At 43.6% G+C, this 25,695-nt stretch overlaps 1 protein-coding gene across 3 annotated transcripts in view; it reads right to left on the bottom strand.

Annotated features, from left to right (window-relative positions):
- pex5la (peroxisomal biogenesis factor 5-like a) overlaps window positions 1–24,790 on the bottom strand; it is a 126,438-nt gene extending 101,648 nt beyond the window's left edge. For 2 of the 3 annotated variants that reach the window (XM_022685330.2, XM_022685331.2), the window contains exon 1: window positions 24,514–24,790. In XM_022685330.2, the coding sequence (XP_022541051.2) occupies window positions 24,514–24,534 (21 nt within the window). In that variant the 5' untranslated portion in view covers window positions 24,535–24,790. The remainder of the gene's footprint in view (window positions 1–24,513) is intronic. The other variant, XM_022685332.2, reaches the window with a different exon arrangement.
- Window positions 24,791–25,695: the final 905 nt, after the last annotated feature.

The following is a 25,695-nucleotide window of genomic DNA, read 5'->3' as shown; positions in this document are numbered from 1 at the left end:
ATTAAAATCTGTGCCTTGGCACAGCCATGTGGAATGATGCCTGACTGTTGTACGCCAGGCAACCGATCTTGTCAGCTGAGTTACTGTTTACTGTGAAACAGTTCTTTTTCGTGCTTAAGCTTCAATCAATAATATTCCAAAAGGTTAGCATAGCAGGGTCACTTGGGTAATGCGATACCCATAAACACTCAGGTCTCTTCCATGGCAAACCCCTCCAGACACCCCCTCCCATTGCATCACCATATTTAGAGGTGCAGATATCGACCCGCCGGTATACAGTTACAGAACAGCTTTCAGGTGAGCAGCTTCATCTGGGTCCACTACTGTTCCCAGTGACAAAACCGAACCGGCAACTTAGTAACACATCCCACTCCTACCTCCACCCCGCCCCCCACATCAGCTCTCCTCTGCCCCTCCCCACTCTTCACTTTATCTCTCCTCGATGAGGACTGGTGTCAGCCCATACACTAATCACTGCGAGTATCGGTTGTGCACAGTGTGATCTGTTCATCAGAGCGGCATTGTTCTAAAGCAGAGAAAAAACACAAAGTGCTGGATGGCAATCAGTCTCGGGGAGGGCATGACCAGACGAATACATTTCCTGAGAGATGAAGTATGGCAGGAGCGGAGTCACGAGCTGTGTGCTCACTCTAGTGCCATCTGATTGGAGGTGATAAGAGGGCTCGTGTTGCCGTGTAAATGTTAAACTGCCTGAGCTAATCACTGCAGCTTCACTTCGAGAGATCATCAGGAACACTGTTCTGTAAAACTTATCTTTATGGCGCTCGTGGAGAGCAAGATTAGACCATCTTTTGGCTCTGATTGCACCAAACTCAAACAGACACTGGCAATCATGCCGTCCACCCTCATCCCCCAAACAGACCCAGCAGTGACCTGGGTTTACTGTGGAACTGTCTGGAAGAGAGATTAGACTGACTGGACTGATTGGACTGAAACATCTTCACTCTGAAGAGCTGAGAATATGTATGATATGATTAGAATTTGTGCTGAACTGATGTAAGAAATATGGAAAAATTAGTGGCTTTGGCTGACATGGCACTATGCCTTAAATGAAAAAACGAATTGAAAGAGTTTAAAATTAATATAAAAATAAATATCAATATAAACAAAATAAATAAGGATCATTACAGTATGTTTTTATTTCATATGTTTAATGTAAATTAATATTAAACTATGCTGGTGGGTACAGGCATCTGTTAGCTGATTTATCTGATCGTGTTGTGATGCTGCCTAGTGATGCTCCATTGATTGGTGGCAGTTGAAAAAGATTGCACTTTGCTGTGTTGTGCTTTGTTGTATTGTGTTGTGTTGTTTGGTGTTGGCTGTCTGTGTTTGGCTGTATACAGTTGTGTTGCATTGTGTTGTATTGAGTAGTGGTGTGTTTTGTTGTGCTGTGGTGTGTTAAGCTGTGTTGTGTTGCATTGTGCTGTGCTGTATTGTGATGTATTGAGTTGTGTTGTACAGCATTTTAATTTCTTTTGTTGCATTTAGTTGTGTTGTGTTATACTGAGTTGTGTTTTTTTGTGTAGTGTTGTGTTGTACTGTGCTGTGTTGTGTTGTATTGACTGGTGTTGTGCTGTGTGTAAAATTGTATTGTATTAAGTAATCCTGGGTTGTGCTGAGTTGTGCGGTGTGTGTGAGACTATGTGATATCAGTATCTATCCAAATAGGAAGTGACACTTTACCGTCAATTAGAAAATGTTTTTGAGAAGTGATAAACTACAGCAGAGTTACTAAGTTACTGGCATTTACTGTGAGTGCTTTAGTTCTTTTTCTTTTATTTAGTAGTAAAATACATTTCAGAGTGCCCAACAATGTCAAGCAGTGGCCAACAATATCCAACAGCAGCCAACAGTGCCCAACAGCACCCTACAGTGTCCAAGAGTGCCCAACAGCATGCAACAGTTCCAACAGTGTCCATCAGCCGTTACTCTGCTGTGTCCATTAGTGTCCAACAGACTCCAACAGCCTCCAACAGCACTCAACAGCACCCAACTGCACTCCTGTCCAACAGTGCCCAACAGACTCCAACAGCCTCCAACAGCACTCAACAGCACCCAACTGCACTCCTGTCCAACAGTGCCCAGCAGTGGACAACATTGCCCTACAGTGCCAACAGCACCCTACAGTGTTCAACAGTGTCCAACAGCCTCCAACAGCACCCTACAGTGCCAACAGCACCCTACAGTGTTCAACAGTGTCCAACAGCCTCCAACAGCATCCTACAGTGCCAACAGCACCCTACAGTGTTCAACAGTGTCCAACAGCCTCCAACAGCACCCTACAGTGTTCAACAGTGTCCAACAGCCTCCAACAGCCCATTACAGCATTCACCAATGCCCAACAATACCCAACAGCATCCAACAGTGCCCAACAATGCCAAACAGCATGCAAAAGTGCCCAACAGCAGGCAACAGCACTCTACAGTGCCAACAGCTCACAACAATGCCCAACAGCAGGCAACAGCACTCTACAGTGCCAACAGCTCACAACAGTGTCCAACAGCCTCCAACAGCTCATTACAGCATCCAATAGTGCCCAACAGTGTCCATCAGCACCCTACAGTGTCCAACAGTGTCCAACAGCCTCCAAGAGCACCCTACAGTGTCCAACAGCCCCCAACAGCTCATTACAGCATCCAATAGTGCCCAACAATACCCAACAACCTCCAACAATGCCCAACAGCATCTAACAGCACCCATCATTGCCAAACAGTTCCCAACATTGCTCAAGAACATCTAGGTTTGATTGTATTTAGAGACAAGTGTATTTTTAGTGAGGACAGGATGTTGGATGATCATCCCACCACCTCATCCACAACTCCCCAACTCATCCCATATAGAAGTATTCGATGGGACTCTGTCATTCCAGAGAACACAGTTCTACCACTCCACAGCTTAATACTGGGGTTCTTATATCCCTTTATAGCCCACACCTGGCATTTGTCATGTTTGGTTCATGTTTATGTTTGTTTATCACCTCCTGGGAATCCTGTTCTTTTGGCAGCACTTTTCTTCTACAGGTACTAGGAAAGGTGTGTGTGTGCTTTTATACACATGCATCAGCAGCGTATAAAAGTGTATTACATCATGTGTAACAAAATGTAACTGAATACTTAATTAATTTGATGAGGTGCCCACAAATATTTGGACATAGTTTGTAGGGTGTGGTTCAGACACTGGAAATGATTCAGTGCTGAGAATATCCAGTAGCTATATATATCCTGCCTGATCATAAAGGATGGGGGGTGCAGCCGCAGGGGCTGGCAGGGGGGCAGAGGCTGGGTGGAGATTTATGGGAGTGTCTGGGCCAGTTTGCTGAGAGAGCTCGATTCCAGAATAACTGGGTTGGGAGAGACAAACAAGCTGCTTCAGCAGGAGGATTCCCAGAGGAACAGCCAGGTTCTAGAGCATGGAACCCCATGGGCCAAAAAGATCTGCACTCTGACTGGACCAGACACAGGATAACACAGGCAGACAGTGGGGTCAGAGGCCACAAACACATGACCACACACAGACAATCGGGACAGATCATCCACTTAATTCCTGTACAACCAGTCAGTCTCTCTATTATAGTACTGTACCAATTCTCGAAACAGCATCTCAGACCAAAACATATGCTTCATATGTAGCCACACCTCCCTCCCCCTTAGTCGTTAAATCCTAACCTGGCTAAACCCAGCTGAGCGGTTCGTATCAGTTAGATCGGAGGTCTGATTTTCAATCTAAATTCAGGCTGTGCCGGGTTAGCCAAAATTCTAACAGTCAGCCTCAATAGGTTAGTAGTCAAAATGCCTATTAGAAGTGTTTTGTGGGTTGTGTAAAGATGTCAGTGTGGTGTGCAGTGATGTGTGAGTGTTGTACAGTGCTGTGTGGGTGTTGTACAGTGCTGTGTGGGTGTTGTACAGTGCTGTGTGTGTGGTGTACAGTACCGTCTTGGTTTTGCACTGATGTGAGTGTGGTGTACAGTGCTGTGTGAGTGGTGCACAGTACTGTGTGGGTGGTGTAGAGTACTGTGTTGGTTTTGCAGTGATGTACAGTGCTGTGTGGGTGGTGTACAGTACCGTCTTGGTTTTGCACTGATGTGAGTGTGGTGTACAGTGCTGTGTGGGTGTTGCAGTGATGTGAGGGTGGTGTACGGTGCTGTGTGGGTGGTGTACAGTACTGTGTTGGTTTTGCAGTGATGTACAGTGCTGTGTGAGGGGTGTACAGTACTGTGTGGTTGGTGCACAGTACTGTGTGGGTGGTGTAGAGTACTGTGTTGGTTGTGAGGGTGGTGTAGAGTACTGTGTTGGTTTTGCAGTGATGTGAGGGTGGTGTACAGTGCTGTGTGGGTGGTGTACACTACTGTGTGGGTGGTGTACAGTCAGGCAAGGTTAGTGTGCAGTGATGTGAGTGTGGTGTACAGTGCTGTGTTGGTTTTGCAGTGATGTGAGGATGGTGTACAGTCAGGCAAGATTAGTGTGCAGCGATTGGTGTACAGTGCTGTGTGGCTGGTGTACAGTACTCTGTGGGTGGTGCACAGTGCTGTGTGGGTGGTGTACAGTACTGTGAGGGTGGTGTACAGTGCTGTGTTGGTTTTGCAGTGATATGAGGGTGGTGTACAGTGCTGTGTAAATGGTGTACAGTTTTGTGAGGGTGGTGTACAGTGCTGTGTGGGTGGTTCTAGGGGAGGGGCTGTTTCCACAGGGCAGGGTGTAAAGACAAAGAGCAAAGAACACCCCCCAGAGGGAGCATGACTTCATTTCCTGCCCAGTATGCCATTAATCAACTACATCCCTATACAGAAATAAGAAGTTTTCTACATATTGATATTTAAATTCAAATTAGCTCACGCAGTTATTAGATTAGATGTAAAGACTGGTGATGCAGACAGTGGTTCATTAATATTTTTTAATTGATCAGTATTGTAATATATTGTGTCATAACCTCTTTCTGTTTCTCTTACCCCCTTTCTCTGTCTCTTTGTCTGGTCTCTTCCCCCTCTCTTTCTCCTCCTCTCTGTCTAGCCCAGGTGCATGTTGTCAGTAATTTGAATGATTGTGATGATTGATGGGAATGCAGCTGGGTGGTTGCCGTGGTCGCTCTCCAGGCTTTGAAGTGAGCGAGTGATTCAGGAGGGCAAGCGAGAGATGGAACGCTTTATCAGACCAAAAATAGCGTTGCGAGCTGGCGTCTGCCACGCTGAGAACAGAACGGGCACCACCGCGCCCTCAATAGCATCTACATTAGTTTTGCGTTTGCCTTCGCAGAGAGCACTCAGGATGGTTAGCGCAGTGGCGGCAGGCGCTGCCCGCTGTGAGTCATTGTGTTTCAGTCATTGGCTCGGCGGCGGCAGGTCAGATAAGATAAATGGGAAGAAGCTCGTTTGAAGAAGCCTAGAGGAGATATTGGATTTATTTTATTGCTGCTCCATCTACTGTACTATATTCCCTATATTCCAGAACTGATAAAGAAACATTTCCTATAACCTTTACAACTCACCCCAAACAACTCATCCCAACTCACCCCAAACAACTCATCCCAACTCACCCCAAACAACCCATCCCAACTCACCCCAAACAACTCCTCCCAACTCACCCCAAACAACTCATCCCAACTCACCCCAAACAACCCATCCCAACTCACCCCAAACAACTCATCCCAACTCGCCCCAAACAACTCATCCCAACTCACCCCAAACAACCCATCCCAACTCATCCCAACTCACACCAAACAACCCATCCCAACTCATCCCAACTCATACCATCAACTCACCCCAAACAACCTATCCCAACTGATTCCAAACAACCCATTCCAGCTCACCCCAAACAACCCATCCCAACTAATCCCAAACAACCCACATCAGCTCACCCAAACAACCCATCCCTACTCGTCCCAAACAACCCATCCCAACTCGTCCCAAAGAACCCACATCGACTTATCCCAAACAACCTATCCCAACTCCTCCCAAACAACCCATCCCAAATAACCCACATCAAGTCATCCAAAATAATCCATCCCAACTCACCCCAAACAACTCATCCCAACTCACACCAAACAACCCATCCCAAACAAACCACCCAACTCACCCCAAACAACCCATCCCAACTCACCCCAAACAACTCATCCCAACTCACCCCAAACAAAACATCCCAACTCATTCCAAACAACCCATCCCAACTCATACCAAACAACCCATCCCAACTCACCCAAAAAAATCCATCCTAACTCACCCCAAACAACTCATCCCAACTCACCCCAAACAAAACATCCCAACTCACCCAAACAACTCATCCCAACTCACACCAAACAACCCATCCCAACTCACCCCAAACAACTCATCCCAACTTATCCAAACAACCCATGCCAACTCACCCCAACTCACACCAAACAACCCATTCCAACTCATACCAACTCACACCAAACAACTTATCCCAACTCACCCAAACAACTTATCCCAACTCACCCAAACAATTCATCCCAACTCACCCCTAAACATCCCTTCCCAACTCACACCAAACAACCCATCCCAACTTATACCAAACAACCCATCCCAACTCATCACAAATAACCCACATCAACTCACCCCAAACAACCCATATCAACTCCCCCAAACAACCCATCTCAACTTATCCCAAACAACACATTCCAATTCATCCCAAATTACCCACATTAACTCGCCCCAAATAACCCACATCAACTCACCCCAAACAACCCACATCAACTCATCCCAAACAACCCATCCCAAATCACCCCAAACAACTCATCCCAACTCACCCCAAACAACTCATCCCAACTCACCCCAAACAACCCATCCCAACTCACACCAAACAACCCATCCCAACTCATCCCAACTCATACCATCAACTCACCCCAAACAACCTATCCCAACTGATTCCAAACAACCCATTCCAGCTCACCCCAAACAACCCATCCCAACTAATCCCAAACAACCCACATCAGCTCATCCCAAACAACCCATCCCTACTCGTCCCAAACAACCCATCCCAACTCGTCCCAAAGAACCCACATCGACTTATCCCAAACAACCTATCCCAACTCCTCCCAAACAACCCATCCCAAATAACCCACATCAATTCATCCCAAATAACTCACATCAACTCACCCCAAACAACCTATCCCAACTGATTCCAAACAACCCATCCTAACTCATCCCAAAAAACCCACATCAACTCATCCCAAATAATCCATCCCAACTCACCCCAAACAACTCATCCCAACTCACACCAAACAACCCATCCCAAACAAACCACCCAACTCACCCTAAACAACCCATCCCAACTCACCCCAAACAAAACATCCCAATTCATTCCAAACAACCCATCCCAACTCACCCCAAACAACTCATCCCAACTCACCCCAAACAACCCATCCCAACTCACCCCAAACAACTCATCCCAACTCGCCCCAAACAACTCATCCCAACTCACCCCAAACAACCCATCCCAACTCATCCCAACTCATCCCAACTCACACCAAACAACCCATCCCAACTCATCCCAACTCATACCATCAACTCACCCCAAACAACCTATCCTAACTGATTCCAAACAACCCATTCCAGCTCACCCCAAACAACCCATCCCAACTAATCCCAAACAACCCACATCAGCTCATCCCAAACAACCCATCCCTACTCGTCCCAAACAACCCATCCCAACTCGTCCCAAAGAACCCACATCGACTTATCCCAAACAACCTATCCCAACTCCTCCCAAACAACCCATCCCAAATAACCCACATCAAGTCATCCAAAATAATCCATCCCAACTCACCCCAAACAACTCATCCCAACTCACACCAAACAACCCATCCCAAACAAACCACCCAACTCACCCCAAACAACCCATCCCAACTCACCCCAAACAACTCATCCCAACTCACCCCAAACAAAACATCCCAACTCATTCCAAACAACCCATCCCAACTCACACCAAACAACCCATCCCAACTCACCCAAAAAAAATCCATCCTAACTCACCCCAAACAACTCATCCCAACTCACCCCAAACAAAACATCCCAACTCACCCAAACAACTCATCCCAACTCACACCAAACAACTCATCCCAACTCACACCAAACAACCCATCCCAACTCACCCCAAACAACTCATCCCAACTTATCCAAACAACCCATGCCAACTCACCCCAACTCACACCAAACAACCCATTCCAACTCATACCAACTCACACCAAACAACTTATCCCAACTCACCCAAACAACTTATCCCAACTCACCCAAACAATTCATCCCAACTCACCCCTAAACATCCCTTCCCAACTCACACCAAACAACCCATCCCAACTTATACCAAACAACCCATCCCAACTCATCACAAATAACCCACATCAACTCACCCCAAACAACCCATATCAACTCCCCCAAACAACCCATCCCAACTTATCCCAAACAACACATTCCAATTCATCCCAAATTACCCACATTAACTCGCCCCAAATAACCCACATCAACTCACCCCAAACAACCCACATAAACTCATCCCAAACAACCCATCCCAAATCACCCCAAACAACTCATCCCAACTCACCCCAAACAACTCATCCCAACTCACCCCAAACAACCCATCCCAACTCACACCAAACAACCCATTCCCACTCATCCCAACTCATACCATCAACTCACCCCAAACAACCTATCCCAACTGATTCCAAACAACCCATTCCAGCTCACCCCAAACAACCCATCCCAACTAATCCCAAACAACCCACATCAGCTCATCCCAAACAACCCATCCCTACTCGTCCCAAACAACCCATCCCAACTCGTCCCAAAGAACCCACATCGACTTATCCCAAACAACCTATCCCAACTCCTCCCAAACAACCCATCCCAAATAACCCACATCAATTCATCCCAAATAACTCACATCAACTCACCCCAAACAATCTATCCCAACTGATTCCAAACAACCCATCCTAACTCATCCCAAAAACCCACATCAACTCATCCCAAATAATCCATCCCAACTCACCCCAAACAACTCATCCCAACTCACCCCAAACAACTCATCCCAACTCACCCCAAACAACCCATCCCAACTCACACCAAACAACCCATTCCCACTCATCCCAACTCATACCATCAACTCACCCCAAACAACCTATCCCAACTGATTCCAAACAACCCATTCCAGCTCACCCCAAACAACCCATCCCAACTAATCCCAAACAACCCACATCAGCTCATCCCAAACAACCCATCCCTACTCGTCCCAAACAACCCATCCCAACTCGTCCCAAAGAACCCACATCGACTTATCCCAAACAACCTATCCCAACTCCTCCCAAACAACCCATCCCAAATAACCCACATCAATTCATCCCAAATAACTCACATCAACTCACCCCAAACAACCTATCCCAACTGATTCCAAACAACCCATCCTAACTCATCCCAAAAAACCCACATCAACTCATCCCAAATAATCCATCCCAACTCACCCCAAACAACTCATCCCAACTCACACCAAACAACCCATCCCAAACAAACCACCCAACTCACCCTAAACAACCCATCCCAACTCACCCCAAACAAAACATCCCAACTCATTCCAAACAACCCATCCCAACTCACACCAAACAACCCATCCCAACTCACACCAAACAACCCATCCCATCTCACCCCAAAAAATCCATCCTAACTCACCCCAAACAACTCATCCCAACTCACCCCAAACAAAACATCCCAACTCACCCAAACAACTCATCCCAACTCACACCAAACAACTCATCCCAACTCACACCAAACAACCCATCCCAACTCACCCCAAACAACTCATCCCAACTTATCCAAACAACCCATGCCAACTCACCCCAACTCACACCAAACAACCCATTCCAACTCATACCAACTCACACCAAACAACCCATCCCACCTCATCCCAAACAAACCACCCAACTCACCCCAAACAACACATCCCAACTTATACCAAACAACCCATCCCAACTCATCACAAATAACCCACATCAACTCACCCCAAACAACCCATATCAACTCCCCCAAACAACCCATCCCAACTTATCCCAAACAACCCATTCCAATTCATCCCAAATTACCCACATTAACTCGCCCCAAATAACCCACATCAACTCACCCCAAACAACCCACATCAACTCATCCCAAACAACCCATCCCAAATTATCCAAAACAACCCATTCCAATTTATCTCAAGTAACCCACATTAACTCGCCCCAAACAACCCACATCAACTCACCCCTAACAACCCATCCCAACTCATCCCAAACAACCCATTCCAGCTAACCCCAAACAACCCATCCCAACCAATCCCAAACAACCCACATCAGCTCATCCCAAACAACCCAACCCAACTCGTCCCAAACAACCCATCCCAACTCATCCCAAACACCCCACATTGACTCATCCCAAACAACCTATCTCAACTCCTCCCAAACAACCCATCCCAACTCATCCCAAATAACCCACATCAATTCATCCCAAATAACCCACATCAACTCATCCCAAATAATCCATCCCAACTCACCCCAAACAACAGATCCCAAACAAACCACCCAACTCACCCCAAACAACCCATCCCAAACAAACCACCCAACTCACCCCAAACAACCCATCCCAACTCACCCCAAACAACCCATCCCAACTCACCCCAAACAACCCATTCCAACTCACCCCAAACAACTCATCCCAACTCACCCCAAACAACAGATCCCAAACAAACCACCCAACTCACCCCAAATAACCCACATCAATTCATCCCAAATAACTCACATCAACTCACCCCAAACAACCTATCCCAACTGATTCCAAACAACCCATTCCAGCTCACCCCAAACAACCCATCCCAACTAATCCCAAACAACCCACATCAGCTCATCCCAAACAACCCATCCCTACTCGTCCCAAACAACCCATCCCAACTCGTCCCAAAGAACCCACATCGACTTATCCCAAACAACCTATCCCAACTCCTCCCAAACAACCCATCCCAAAAAACCCACATCAACTCATCCCAAATAATCCATCCCAACTCACCCCAAACAACTCATCCCAACTCACCCCAAACAACCCATCCCAACTCATCCCAAACAACCCATCCCAACTCACCCCAAACAACCCATCCCAACTCATCCCAAACAACCCATCCCAACTCACCCCAAACAACCCATCCCAACTCATCCCAAACAACCCATCCCAACTCACCCCAAACAAACCACCCAACTCACCCCAAACAACCCATCCCAACTCATTCCAAACAACCCATCCCAACTCATCCCAAACAACCCATCTCAACTCACCCCAAACAAACCACCCAACTCATCCCAAACAACCCATCCCAGCTCACCCCAAACAACCCATCCCAACTAATCCCAAGCAACCCATCCCAACTAATCCCAAACAACCCACATCAACTCATCCCAAACAACCCATCCCAACTCACCCCAAACAACCTATCCCAACTGATTCCAAACAACCCATCCCAACTCATCCCAAATAACCCACATCAACTCATCCCAAATAACCCACATCAACTCACCCCAAACAACCCACATCAACTCACCCCAAACAACCCATCCCAACTTATTCCAAACAACCCATTCCAATTCATCCCAAATAACCCACATTAACTCGCCCCAAACACCCACATCAACTCACCCCAAACAACCCATCCCAACTAATCCCAAACAACCCACATCAGCTCATCCCAAACAACCCAACCCAACTCGTCCCAAACAACCCATCCCAACTCATCCCAAACAACCCACATCGACTCATCCCAAACAACCTATCACAACTCCTCCCAAACAACCCATCCCAACTCATCCCAAATAACCCACATCGACTCATCCCAAACAACCTATCCCAACTTCTCCCAAACAACCCATCCCAACTCATCCCAAATAACCCACCTCAATTCATCCCAAATAACTCACATCAACTCACCCCAAACAACCTATCCCAACTGATTCCAAACAACCCACCCTAACTCATCCCAAATAACCCACATCAACTCATCCCAAATAATCCATCCCAACTCAACCCAAACAACTCATCCCAACTCACCCCAAACAACCCATCCCAAACAAACCACCCTACTCACCCCAAACAACCCATCCCAACTCACCCCAAACAACCCAATCCAACTCACCCCAAACAACTCATCCCAAATCACCCCAAACAACAGAGCCCAAACAAACCACCCAACTCACCCCAAACAACCCATCCCAACTCACCCCAAACAACCCATCCCGAATTATCCCAAACAACCCATTCCAATTTATCCCAAATAACCCAAATTAACTCACCCCAAACAACCCACATCAACTCACCCCAAATAACCCATCCCAACTCATCCCAAACAATCCATTCCAGCTCACCCCAAACAACCCATCCCAACTAATCCCAAACAACCCACATCAGCTCATCCCAAACAACCCATCCCAACTCGTCCCAAAGAACCCACATCGACTCATCCCAAACAACCTATCCCAACTCCTCCCAAACAACCCATCCCAAATAACCCACATCAATTCATCCCAAATAACTCACATCAACTCACCCCAAACAACCTATCCCAACTGATTCCAAACAACCTATTCCAACTCATCCCAAATAACCCACATCAACTCATCCCAAATAACCCACATCAACTCACCCCAAACAACCCATCCCAACTCATCCCAAATAATCTATCCCACTACCCCAACCGAGGTTCAGAATCCCTTACATTTTAAGACAGGTTTACAAGAAATCTAAAAGAACCACCTGTGAAGCACTTACACACTACAGTTAGATTATCAGAATCTGATAGGTCTACCTTTGTTGACACTGAAGGGTTGTGGGAAATTCCTACATATGTAATTCTTATAATACAGCCTAAACAAAATCCTTTTTTAGATATTTACATGAAATCTTCACTTTTTTGGCAGGAATGCACTCTTTTAAATGATATATATATTTTTTATTTAATGGATTTAAAATTGAACAAAGGGTGCACAAATTCTGCAAAATGACTGTTGGTGACCTAAAATAGAATCATGATCTTTTACTAGAAGGACATGGACCAGATATTTCCATCAGTAAATATTAGTCCTAAAAGGCCCACACAATTAATAATCTTTCATTATTACTTCTTTCTTTTAATCAGTCCACTCCTGATCAGTTCAGTTAATTTCAGCTCTAATACTAATACGGCGGGAAAGAGGAGTAAAATACAGTACTTTCCCGGCCAAAACAGGAGACTTGACAGGTATGTAACCCACATCAATTCATCCCAAATAACTCACATCAACTCACCCCAAACAACCAATCCCAACCTATCCCAAACATCCCATCCAACTCTTCCCAAATAACTCACATCAACTCACACCAAACAACCAATCCCAACCTATCCCAAACAACCCACATCAACTCATCCCAAACATCCCATCCAACTCTTCTCAAATAACCCACATCAATTCATCCCAAATAACTCACATCAACTCACCCCAAACAACCAATCCCAACCTATCCCAAACAACCCACATTAACTCATCCCAAACATTCCATCCAACTCTTCCCAAATAACCCACATCAACTCATCCCAAATAACTCACATCAACTCACCCCAAACAACCAATCCCAACTTTTCCCAAACAACCCATCCCAAACATCCCATCCAACTCTTCCCAAATAACCCACATCAACTCATCCCAAATAACCAACATCAACTCATCCCAAATAACCCACATCAACTCATCCCAAACAACCCATCCCAATAGCAAATATATATTTTTAAATATACTTGGTTACTTTATAATCCTTTGCCTTATTTGAAAATTATTTCAGTTTAGATTTTGTCAGTGTTTGCTTTTTTTTGTGTTTTTGTGGATTTTCGGCTAAAGACTTAAAGACTTTTGCTTTTGGAATCTCTCCTTTGCTTCTGCTTCAGTTTTTTTGCTTCTGAGTTTTGGCACAGTTTTCACCTGAGTTACCTGGTCAGTGAGTTACTGAATTTCCTAGTCAGTGAGCTAATGAGTTAGCTAGTTACTTAGTCAGTGAACTAGTGAATTACCTGGTCAGTGAGCTAGTGAGTTACCTAATCAGTGAGCTAGTGAGTTAGCTAGTCAGTGAGCTAGTGAATTACCTGGTCAGTGAGCTAGTGAGTTAGCTAGTCAGTGAGCTAGTTAGTTAGCTAGTCAGTGAGCTAGTGAATTACCTGGTCAGTGAGCTAGTGAGTTAGCTAGTCAGTGAGCTAGTGAATTACCTGGTCAGTGAACTAGTGACTTACCTGGTCAGTGAGCTAGTGAGTTAGCTAGTCAGTGAGCTAGTGAGTTAACTAGTCAGTGAGCTAGTGAGTTAGCTAGTCAGTGAGCTAGTGAGTTACCTAGTCAGTGAGCTAGTGAGTTAGCTAGTCAGTGAGCTAGTGAGTATATTTTTTTGTGTAAAACTTTAGGCACAAAATTCACTCCATAAGTACAGAACAGATGGTACTGGGTTGCGGTCAAACACAGCAGTGCTACAGAGGGAGACTGGAAAGGCACAACACGTGGAGAACACTCTAGGTACACGCTGGTGTACCCTTGAACCCTTGAGGTGCCCCCAGAATCTCGTGCTAGTTTACTGTAACTGGCCCTCAGAACTGCGGAGTGCTGAAGTGGAGATGCATATTTAAGGAGGTGTAATTCCCTGTTCCCCCATCTATTTAACAGGAAAAGGAGCTGGGCTGGCAGTGTCCATCCTCAGAGGACATACAGAAGACCCGCTATTCACACTTCCTGAAGTGGAGTCAAATCTGTTCAGACGAGCAGAAACACAAGCCCAGTTTAACATTGATATCTCTTCTTATTTTTTTTCAATAATAAATCTTACAATATAAACCTGCAAGTATTTACTTTCCTTCAGCATATTACTGTGTCCCCCTGTGTCTCAATGTGTTGCTGCTTTTTATTACATCTTGCTGTGTCTCACTGTACCTCACTGCATCTTGCTGTGTCTCACTGTACCTCACTGCATCTTGCTGTGTCTTAATGTGGCTCTTTGACTCGTCTCATTCCTTATAATTAAACTCACTTGTTCATCTGGACGGTTTGGATGAAGATTCTCATCATGGCCTCTTTCTTCTTATTACATAACGGAGCTCTGAGACCAATTATTTGTTTGTGTCGCAAATCAGCCCTTAAAAATGAATTTGCTAAATCAGAGCAGCCTGTGTATTTCACTCTGATCTCAGCGGAGAAGTTTACGGAATGGCTGGTTTCAGTCAATTTGTATCGGCAGGAAAAACAGATGGAGATGATGCAGTGCACCACCTGAGTAACAGAGATAAGTATCACAGGTTTAATTCTGTAATAATTCTGCTTTGCACTTTGCACCTCTGGATCATCCAGCAGCATTCAGAGCTACCAGCGCATAAAAAAATCAGATAGAATCTGCTTTTTTTTTGTTTGTACGGCGCTCTTAGTTATCGGACACTTCTAAAATCCTCTTAATAGAACTCAAGTTTGAGTCATATACTGGTGAGTCTTAGACCTTAAATTTATGACCAAACGCCCCGCAGCTGATCTAGGCAGTTCTTATGCTAATGAGCTGTTGTTTTGTAACACATATAAAAGTATTATGATTATTAATTATGAATGTGAAAATTCTTACATTTTTAGTTCGTTTAATTAAAAAAAAAATCATACAGAACTTTTACAGAAAAGCCAAAGCAGAAAACTAAACTGGCAGCCCAGTTTGTCCAGCATGCAAAGTGTGCCTGGCCTGAAGGGACTGAGCTGATGTTCTGCAGCTGGTCAGGAAAGTGTTACAGTGTGAACAGACTCCAGCTTTAGATTAGATTGTCTGCCGGTTAGAATCCAAAGCCAAAACACATTCCTCAAGCGCGGGTCCAAGTACCTGATTCCTGAGCCCATTATCAGAGACGAACCCTTAAAGCTGGGCGTGTTCATGCCAGGGGGACACTGGGTTCTAGTCTGCTTTACAGGTCAAGACTGAGGTTCCAACTCATTTATTATGGATTATTGGAAAACTGGTATTTTATGCTCATGGGCTCTCCATGCAGGTGAGAAATGGACATTGTCCTTTAAGCTAAAACTACAGAGCACAGTTTTGGACAAGCTGAGAGATCCAGAAGCATCATCTGAAGGGGGCCAAGTCCTGCTGCCTTACCCAGAACACTGCTCCTGTTTACTGAAGCCCTGTCTGGGTATAACAGTCACTGTTCTGTATCTTTGGGTGAACAGATTAGAATGGAATGGAACGCAGGTCAGTAAAGATGGATTCACATCATGTAAATAATGAATTACAGAGAGATCGTAACTGCATTAACTAAGACAAAGTAAAATATGATAGAAATTTAATGAACTTGTGGATTTTGGTCTGGGGGGTTGGTGAGCTTGCATGTGGTCAAGTAAGAGTTAAACTGGTCCAGAATATTTCTCTGTTTCTCGCCCTTGCCCTGTTGCCCTGTGCCCACTCACGTTTACCCTCGCGATGCCCGCCGCTGCGCCGCTAGCTCCTGCTGTCCCAGTGCCAGCGATGCCCGTCGCCGCACCGCCAGCTCCCTGCTGCCCAAGTCCCCGCGCCTCCAGTTCCTGCTGTTCCAGCACCAGCAGCACACGCTGCCTCAGCTCCAGCACCAGCAGCACCCGCTGCCTCAGCTCCAGTGCCAGCAGCACCTGCTGCCTCAGCTCCGGCACCAGTAGCTCCTGCTGCCTCAGCTCCAGCCCCAGTAGCTCCTGCTGCCTCAGCTCCAGCACCAGTAGCTCCTGCTGCCTCAGCTCCAGCACCAGTAGCTCCTGCTGCCTCAGCTCCAGCACCAGTAGCTCCTGCTGCCTCAGCTCCAGCACCAGCAACACCCGCTGCCTTAGCTCAATGCCAGCGGTGACCACCGCCCCAGCTCCAGTGCCCGCAGCTCCGACCTTCCCTGTCCCAGTGTCCACGTCTCCGGCCACGCCTACTCCAGTGCCCCCCAGTCTCCCGTCCAGTCTCCGTGCCCTGTCCAGTCTCCCGTCCAGTTTCCATTCACACCCCATGTACAGTCTCCTGTCCAGTCGCTTGTCTCGTCCCTTGTTTTTCCTGGCCCCTTCCCGCTGCCAGCCCCCGGGGTTCGTTTTTACGCGCCTGTGCATTTAGGGGAGGGTCACGCCCTTGCCCTGTTGCCCTGGCTGTGTCCAGAAACTTTTACTACTCCTCCTCTCCTACTCCTCCTTTCCTACTCCTCCTCTCATACCCCGGAACAAGGTGGAGGAATCGAGGAGAGGAGAGGAGGAGGAGGAATGAAGGGAAGGAGCTGTAATTAGGGAAATGGGACGGCTGATCCCTTTTAGGTAGGATGTTGACTACCAATGAACTGAGCCAATCACAACCCTCACTTTCAGAACATGTTTCAGAACATTACTATCACACACAGCTAAAAATTCAGATATTCCAATAAAATCCTGCTTACTCCCTGGCATTTTTGGCCGCATCTCCGGCCAGTGAAGCTGGCAGCCCTGTCTGACCTCAGCCTTATGAGGGTTTCAGTTTCCTCATCAGTCCCTAAGTAAAAAATAAATAAATAAAAAGATAAATTAAAATTATATATATATTATAAATAATATATGTATGTATATGTATATCATGTTACAAATAGGGTCATTAATATAGTTTTACTGCACCTACAGCTTATCTAAACTACAAATTATATTAAAGCTTTACTGGCTGTTTAATTAGATAAGAACCTAGTTAATTAATACATTTATGTATATTTGTGCGTTGCCTTCTCCATTTCCGCATGCTTTGTGGGCGTGGATGCAGTGATGTCATAAAAAATTCCTTAAAAGTCTTCTGGAGTAGGAAGCTTTTATGTTTCCTCCGTTGGAAGCCTGCTACAGGAGGATTTTATTCAGACAGGCGACAAGATGGCGTCACGAAATCAGTTTCCGGGTCACGGAGGAGAATAGTTAGATCGGAAGGAAAAATGAGACACTTTTGGGGTTTCTGGACGCAGCCATGTTTTTCCCCGTTTCCCAGTGTGCTCCCCAGTAGTTTTGCACTCACACTTACCCTCATGTCTAATTTGTAGCTCCGCCCCCTCGTTACCTGCACGAGGTGTTCGTAGTTTCCTGTGTATATATAGCCCTAGTGTTTCAGTCTTTGTTCGTCAATCTTTGCACCTTCCCCAGTTGTTTTGTCTTTCCGCGTTTGATCTAGTTCCTAGTCCTCATTTATAATTCTTGTTTATTTCCTTGTCCTATTTAGTTTATGTTCTGTATTGTTTTCTTTCCTCATTTGTTTTGTTTGTTAGCCTCCCTGTTTGTTTATCTTCTTTATCTCTCGTTTGTTCCTTGTTTGTTTTTTTGTTTACTTGTTATTTATTTAATAAATTCCATCTCACCTGCGTTTACGTCCGGCTCCACGTCTCCGTGCCCGCTAATCTGTGAAATTTGATTGTTCTAAACGCTGTGGATCTGCTGGACTGGGGTGACGTGCTCATCATCATCAGCTTTTAATGAAAAATAAAAACTGAAAACGTTTTAACGGCTCTGTGTTTCAGGGCTCTGTGTTTCAGAGTTAGTGAGAGGTAAAGCTCGGGGATGAGCCCAGCAGTAATGGCCTCCTCGAGTCACTTACACTTACACTTCCTTCCAGAGAGCACACCTCCAGCCAGACAGATGGTCCATTGATTTTAGTGTTTGAAAAGCTGCCACCCATCTCTCTTTATTATACAATTTGCCTCCTGCTTCAGTTATTAAATCTCACGCTCTGATGTTCCAGTATTGTTTCCACTTCAGCAGCGTTACCTAAGCATTATCTAAGCATTAGCGAGAGACACATAAACACCTGTATCAATGCACACACACACACACACACACACACACACATACACACACACAGTTCTTCCAGTTTCCTAAAAACACTTTATATATAAAATCATAAAACGCTGGATCTAATCTTAAAAAAAGACCTGGTATTAATCCACATTAAAACGTCTGCAGCAGAATAATTAATGCTTAATTAAACACATTGATACAACACTGACCTTCTTACAATCTAGCTAATAAAATTCTTAAACCTGCAGCCAGTCAGCACAAACCGGGAGCTGTCCTGTTCCTATAGTTTAACTGGTTCCAGTTACACCAGCACTGAAACCTGATTTCACATGATTTAACATCCGGCAGGGATTAGGTCATGTCTTAAACTACACAACATTTTTAATGCAGAATAATAAAATAAACAAAAAAAAAAACTCAATGTGGTGCTTTAAGGATGATCAAAGAAACAGTATTTGCATTTTGATCCCTATTTAAATAAACACGACATTCTATAATTTTATAATTATTGATCCAAAGCCATTTTATTCATGTAACGATGACGAATCAGAGTCAGTGCTCTGATGTGTGTCCAGCTGTATCGTTCAGTTTGGCCTGAAGGCGAGAACTACAGCCCGGTCCACTCTCCCATCCGTCCAGTTCCACAGCCAAAACCGCTAATGCCAACAGTCAAGCTCATGCCCACCGGGCTGGTACAGTTCAGCTCTGAGCCGAGCAGGGGAACCGCAGAGTTCTCCGACTCCAGAAATATTCACAAACATTAACATTTATAAACAGTATAAAACCTTCACTATAGGAGTCTTTAGTTTGGTCAGGAGCTTGAAGTCATGCTACTAACAAACTCTCCTAAAATAAAAATATTATTAATAATATTATAATAACATTATTTAAGCACAGTAAAGATAATGAATACAGAGGTTTAGTTTAGTAAGTGATGTAAACACTGAATAGGTGCTTCAGGTAATTACGCTAAATGAAGTGGGATTAGAGTTCCATAACCTGCCTTATCTCTGCCAGACAGCTAGGAGTGTGCCGGCGATGCCAGCAGTCAGATAGAGCGATTACTGCGCTGATAGCTGCCCTCCGTCCACTCCTGCTGACCAGACCCAACTGCCCTTGCCAACTCGCAGCGGCGCTCTGGCAGCAAATTTAATCAGCCTGTCCCGACAGCCAAATCACTACCTTACTCGCAATCGCCTTACAGTGACGTAATTACTGCTGTGTGTTCAACACAACATGTACAAAAAATCAGTAGACCCATCAGGATCTCACATTTGTAATCACATGTTCTCACATTTGAGTTTAATTCAGATATGTTGATATGATTCAGAATTGTAAAAATTACAATGAAGCAACATATTAGTGGAATTTTAAATTAAAAAAATTACTAAGAGTATTCTTATCATCCCAGCATTTCAGATCAATTTTGGTAACCTGTCACCTTCTAATACATTTTATAATAAACACGAATAAACATCAGTTTATGACTATATTAGTATGTACAAATATAATTAAGAAGTAAAGGAACCATTATACAGTACAGCAAAGTACATACATTGCTCTTCTCGGGTGACGAGTCTTGTTGTTCAATCTCACTGTGTATTACTTAAAGAAGAACATCTGACATGAAAGCTGGAAGTTCAAAAGGAATGTAATCTGTAGGAAAGATTGATTTCCAATATGTCTGAGTTCTCCCTGGAGCTGAACTAGGAACATACTGTCACAATGAAAAACTTCACTAAAAACCCACTAAAATTACCCACCTATTCTAATTACTGCAATATCATCAAACTATTTTTTACATACTGTCAGGACCATGAGTATTTGGTCAGACATGTTTTTTGCAATATTGTTTCTGTGCACCATCATAGTTACTTTGAAATAAAAGGATCAGAATGTGATAGTGTCTATCTAAGCTTTAATTCAAGACTTACCAAAATATCATATTTAACAGTTTTCCTAAAATCTTCAAAAATAAAGAATGCACTATTGAGTTCAGCAACACCACGAACCCAGAAAACAACTACATATTCCTGAATACAACAAGACTTTTTCAAGAACAATACCACTGATAACACTGAATAAAAACAATAGAATGATAAACAAACAAAAAATTTGTTTGGAAAGAATATTTTGGAAAGAATATTTTTGGACAAATGAACTCAAGAGTAACTTTACTATGGAGACAGAAGGCAATGGTCTATTACTCGATATGAAACCACATCATCTGTTTCTGGTGTTTATTGATGATGTTTTGATGATGGATAGTGCAGGATGGGTTTACAGAGATTCGATTGAGTACTGCAGAACCGATAGGACAGCACTTACCGTAGAGATGGTTAATGACCCAAAACACACACCGTATAAACAGCCCAGCAGAACATTCTAAACTGTCCGAGTCACCTGACCTCACTCAGCTTTTCACTTACTGACAACAAACAAGAAGCAGAACATTTACAACCTGAAAAATGTCCACAGACTAAACTCAGCTCTGAAGATCTGCCCGAGTCCAGACCTCAGAAACACAGCCCAGTATTTATAAACAGAATAAATTATTAATACTGCATCACTGCACTACTTACAGCTGCACGATACTGACACTGCAATATGTTGTTCTTCTGTGATGTGTTCAGCAATATTAAAAAACACAGCAATTTTCACCAGATTTCTCCAGACACCAGTGATCTATCATGTAATGATATTAATAATGTACATTCAATATTAGAGTAAAATAATTGATAAAATATTCTGACAATTGAATCGGCATCAAACTGTAATATCTATGATTTAATTAGACTTTGATTATTGTACATGTTCACATTGTGACCGTATATATTGTGCAGTCCAAAAATATATCACACTGACTGTTTACCGTACAGCTGTGAATCTGCAGTCTTGGTCCCGTATTCAAACACCTGGGAATTCACATCTCTTTATATTGGCAATCTTCATCCAGGATTAGTTATAATACATGAATAAACCTCACAGCTAAATGCAAGTATTCCTTTGTTCAATCACGTTTGTTTAAACCTGAAACATAAATACTGGGAAAGAATCAGACACAGTGATAAGGCCAACAGAGGACCAGCATCACCGTGGAGATAAGAGAATATGTTTAGAGGGGCCGTGGCCATGGTCCACAAAGGGCAGATAAAACATCTGCATTTCACAGAGAGAACACTTCCTCTTTACCTGAGCTCTTTATTCTGGATCAGTCCAAACAAAATAAAATAAGAGCCTGGAACTCAGATCAGTGTGGATCCAGTGGAGATATGAATCAGATCAGATGAGTCTCCATATCATCTAAATAATACTGCAGCTTTTATTACACCATAATCATAATCCCGCTCTCCAGAGTTCTGCAGGTGGTTCTATATGGGAACCTGTTCTTGGTTCTGAGGTTCTGTAGAGACCTGAAACTCTCAATTATTTATATTTTTTATTATTTGTGATATTTTTATACATCACTTAAACATCCATGTTATCTCAGTTGAATATGTCTGTTGGGTCTAATTAAGTTTTTTAAAGATTTTATATATATTTGATTATTCAAATACCTCCCCAATTTTGCTGAGACAATTACCCCACCCTCTTCCCAGACCTCCCCATCACCCTATCACTATAAGAGTGAGGACGAGAGCAGGCCTCAGACATCAAAGAAAAGTGAGAAAAATTTGCCATCAAAATAAAAAATCTATAAGTAAAAAAGGAAAAATAGGACAAGTAAAGAATCTTATAAAGAAAAAATAATAGTAGTAAAAGTAAAGTAAAATGATAAGAATGAGAAGAAATTAAAAAATTTATATCAATAAACTAAGAACATGGGAATCATGAGAAAAAATTTTTTTTTTGAGTAATTTGATCAATAAAATAAAAAATACAATTAATAAAAAATAAATTATATAAAATATAAATAACAATATAAAAAAACAATCACAGGCTTTCTGATAGTGCGCAGAATAATAAAAGTTTCAGTTTCTGTTAGTTATAATTGAAACAGCTCACCAAAACCTCAACCTATCTTTAACTTTAAAGGTCCTTACTTATTTTTATTTAACTTTTATATAGTTTTATATAGCCTCACTCTGAATTCAGCTCCACGCAGTGAAAGAGAGAGAGAGGCGCAGCGCATTTTGCCTGACTCTCTTGATTAAATAACATTAAATATGAGGCTATAGTAAGTTTATACCATGGATTTTGCTACACTTGACGACGTTATTTATTAAAATTGTTTTTTTTTTTTTGAGAAAACAGGTAATTCCGTGTGCAATGCCACATACGCTGCACAAAGCTCCGCTATGTGTGTCTGCGGCATTTTAGAATGCTGGGCAAGATTTCAGTTAATAAATTAATATATTTAATACATTTCTCTTTTAATTTTTTATTTCTAAAACTCCAGCATTTAAGTGAGAATAACCATCTGTTAAAATTCTCAAACAGCAGAATGCATATATCTGTTATATTAAGCTACAGTTATTAAGTCTGTGTACTAAACATAAATATAAATCCTGTCAGAAATAAATATAAATAATAACTTATAGTTACTGTGCAGATATTTAAGTGTATTTTATTTTTATAGTTGATTGCTGAAGGCTCTGGGCGAGGTGTTTTTTGCTAACAGTAAAGGAGGTAAAGAAGTGATGGTGTGTGTTATAGTGAATGGGAAGCACACTGTTGCTTCTAGACGTGGTTTCACCGGATCAGTCGCCCATGTCTTTTTTCTACCGCCAAGATAGAAACACGCCAGAAATTTACCTGAACACACGTCATTTCCAGACCACCACGCCCATCTGAGTTAATATATTTCAGTCCAACGCTATTTTAAGAACTCCTTGCAGGGTGTACGATAGTCTAAACAACTGAAGCTTTACTTTGCTACTTTTTGGTGAATCTGAGACGGGCATTAAATAATAAAGAGCTAATAACCTGTGAGCTGATCACAAGCTGAGAGATAACAAGCCAATCTCATCAACAGAACCTTTATTCTCAAATCATGTTTTACTGAATAGAAAGAATACTCTTAGCTTTAGATATAAAGGATGAGCTTTTGTTAATGGCCGAGAGAGAACTTAGAATTTCTCTAAGCATTATTTACACCAGCACTTCCCACCACAGGCCTCGGGACAAGGCAAACGCTGTCCAACAGCTCTTGAGTAAATCCCATAATAACTTTAATTAAACTTAATTTGATAGTAAAATTCACTGTGTTATCATCACAATCATGCAAACACACTCAGGGTGTAGTTTTACACTGTCAGTGAGAATACAGTGTTTAATAAACCCGTTTTCACTGGCTTAACTGGTAAATTCAGACTGCAGGCTGGTTATACTGGGCAGATTAATAACTGTGATCAAGAGAGTGATTCTCCACATCACTGTTAAAATGTATTAACTTTCTCTCCCTCCGTATTTATACAAACCCCGCCCACCTCCACGCCTATTGGCTAGTGGCTGACTCACCTGCAGTCTGACTATTGATGTGTTTAAACTACCAACCAATCCCAGCACAGGTCCCGCCTCCTTACAGCGCGAGAAAGGCAAGCAACTGACACGCACGCTTTACAGGTACATCAACTTTCCCCCTCCCCTCGAAGAAAGCTGTTACCCCGCCCCCCAATCACCCGCACATCACTTACAGCAGCGCGCGCAGAACTACAGTTATAAACATCACATAATTAGTAAGGAGAGGATCGGTACCTGCGCGTGCCCGGGGTACATCCTGTCTGAAGCTCTTCCAGAACAGCGCGTGCCAGTCAGCGGCGGCGCGCGCAGCTCATCCGCGCCAAAAGTGTCAGGTGGGAAGGTGCGCGCGCGGTCTGTCGTCAGTCCTCAGACTGGACTTTCCGAACCGAACCGGCCCTCAGTCTCGCAGGAGCGCGTGCATTAAACCCGCCCGCTGGCCCCGTCCGCGGCTCCGCCCCTCGCGCGCTGGTCTCGCGCAGTTCTTCTGGCAGTCCTGGGCGCGTGCCCTCCCCTTTATCAGCGCGAGCTCCTCTTGAACACCCGTTTTGGGATGGACCACGCCCCCCAGGTCTACGATTGGCTGATAGTTCAGAAATAAACTTAAAATAAATGATTGACAGGTACAGAGTTCACTCACACTGTAAACCATAACATTGATAAAATAATTTTAATAATAATCTAATTTAATCTCTGCTGTTTGATCTAATGCTTAATTAAGGTAAAGACTAAAAAAAGCTCTGATATTTTACGTATTGTATTTTTATTATTATACTGTAATCCTTAATGCGACTCATTTACTGCTTCGTGATTGAGTAATAATCCACACATTCAGACACCGGAGTTATCGACCAATCACAGCGAAGGAGGCGTTGTTAACACGGAATAGAGGTGGGAAAAGAAGTCCACGCCCACCATTTTCCTTCTCTATTCTCTTTTGTTTTGCTGGCGCAGCTCGATGCAAAGTGACGTATTTCTATAGCCCTACTCTAAACCCGCGCGCTGGACCACACACCGCTCCGCTGCGCGCGACTCAACACTGATCCTGCGTGCGCAGCTTTGTTACATAATATCTTTCAGCCCGCGAGCTTTCTGCAAGGTACAAGGTGAATACCAGACCAAACAAAAAACTGAAAAAAGCTCAAAACTGAGGAACAGGTTTAACTGGGAGAAATGGTAGCTGGATTTCTATCAACAATCATCAACAAAGATAATAAACAACAAATATCTGCATTTGAAGGGTTTCAGTCTAAACATATATATAATAAGGTGAAGAATAAGACTTTATTATATTTAGTGTGTAAAATTCTGAAGGATATCTATTGTATGGAAGCCCATTCCCGCCACCTAAAAAATAAAAATACTCCAGCAATTTTTTTTTATTATTATTAAGTAAATTGCTATCTCAATATTTTGAGA

This window comes from Astyanax mexicanus, chromosome 5 (assembly GCF_023375975.1).
Source record: "Astyanax mexicanus isolate ESR-SI-001 chromosome 5, AstMex3_surface, whole genome shotgun sequence".
NCBI classification, from domain to species: Eukaryota; Metazoa; Chordata; class Actinopteri; order Characiformes; family Acestrorhamphidae; genus Astyanax; species Astyanax mexicanus.
This window is presented reverse-complemented; position numbering and strand designations above follow the sequence as displayed.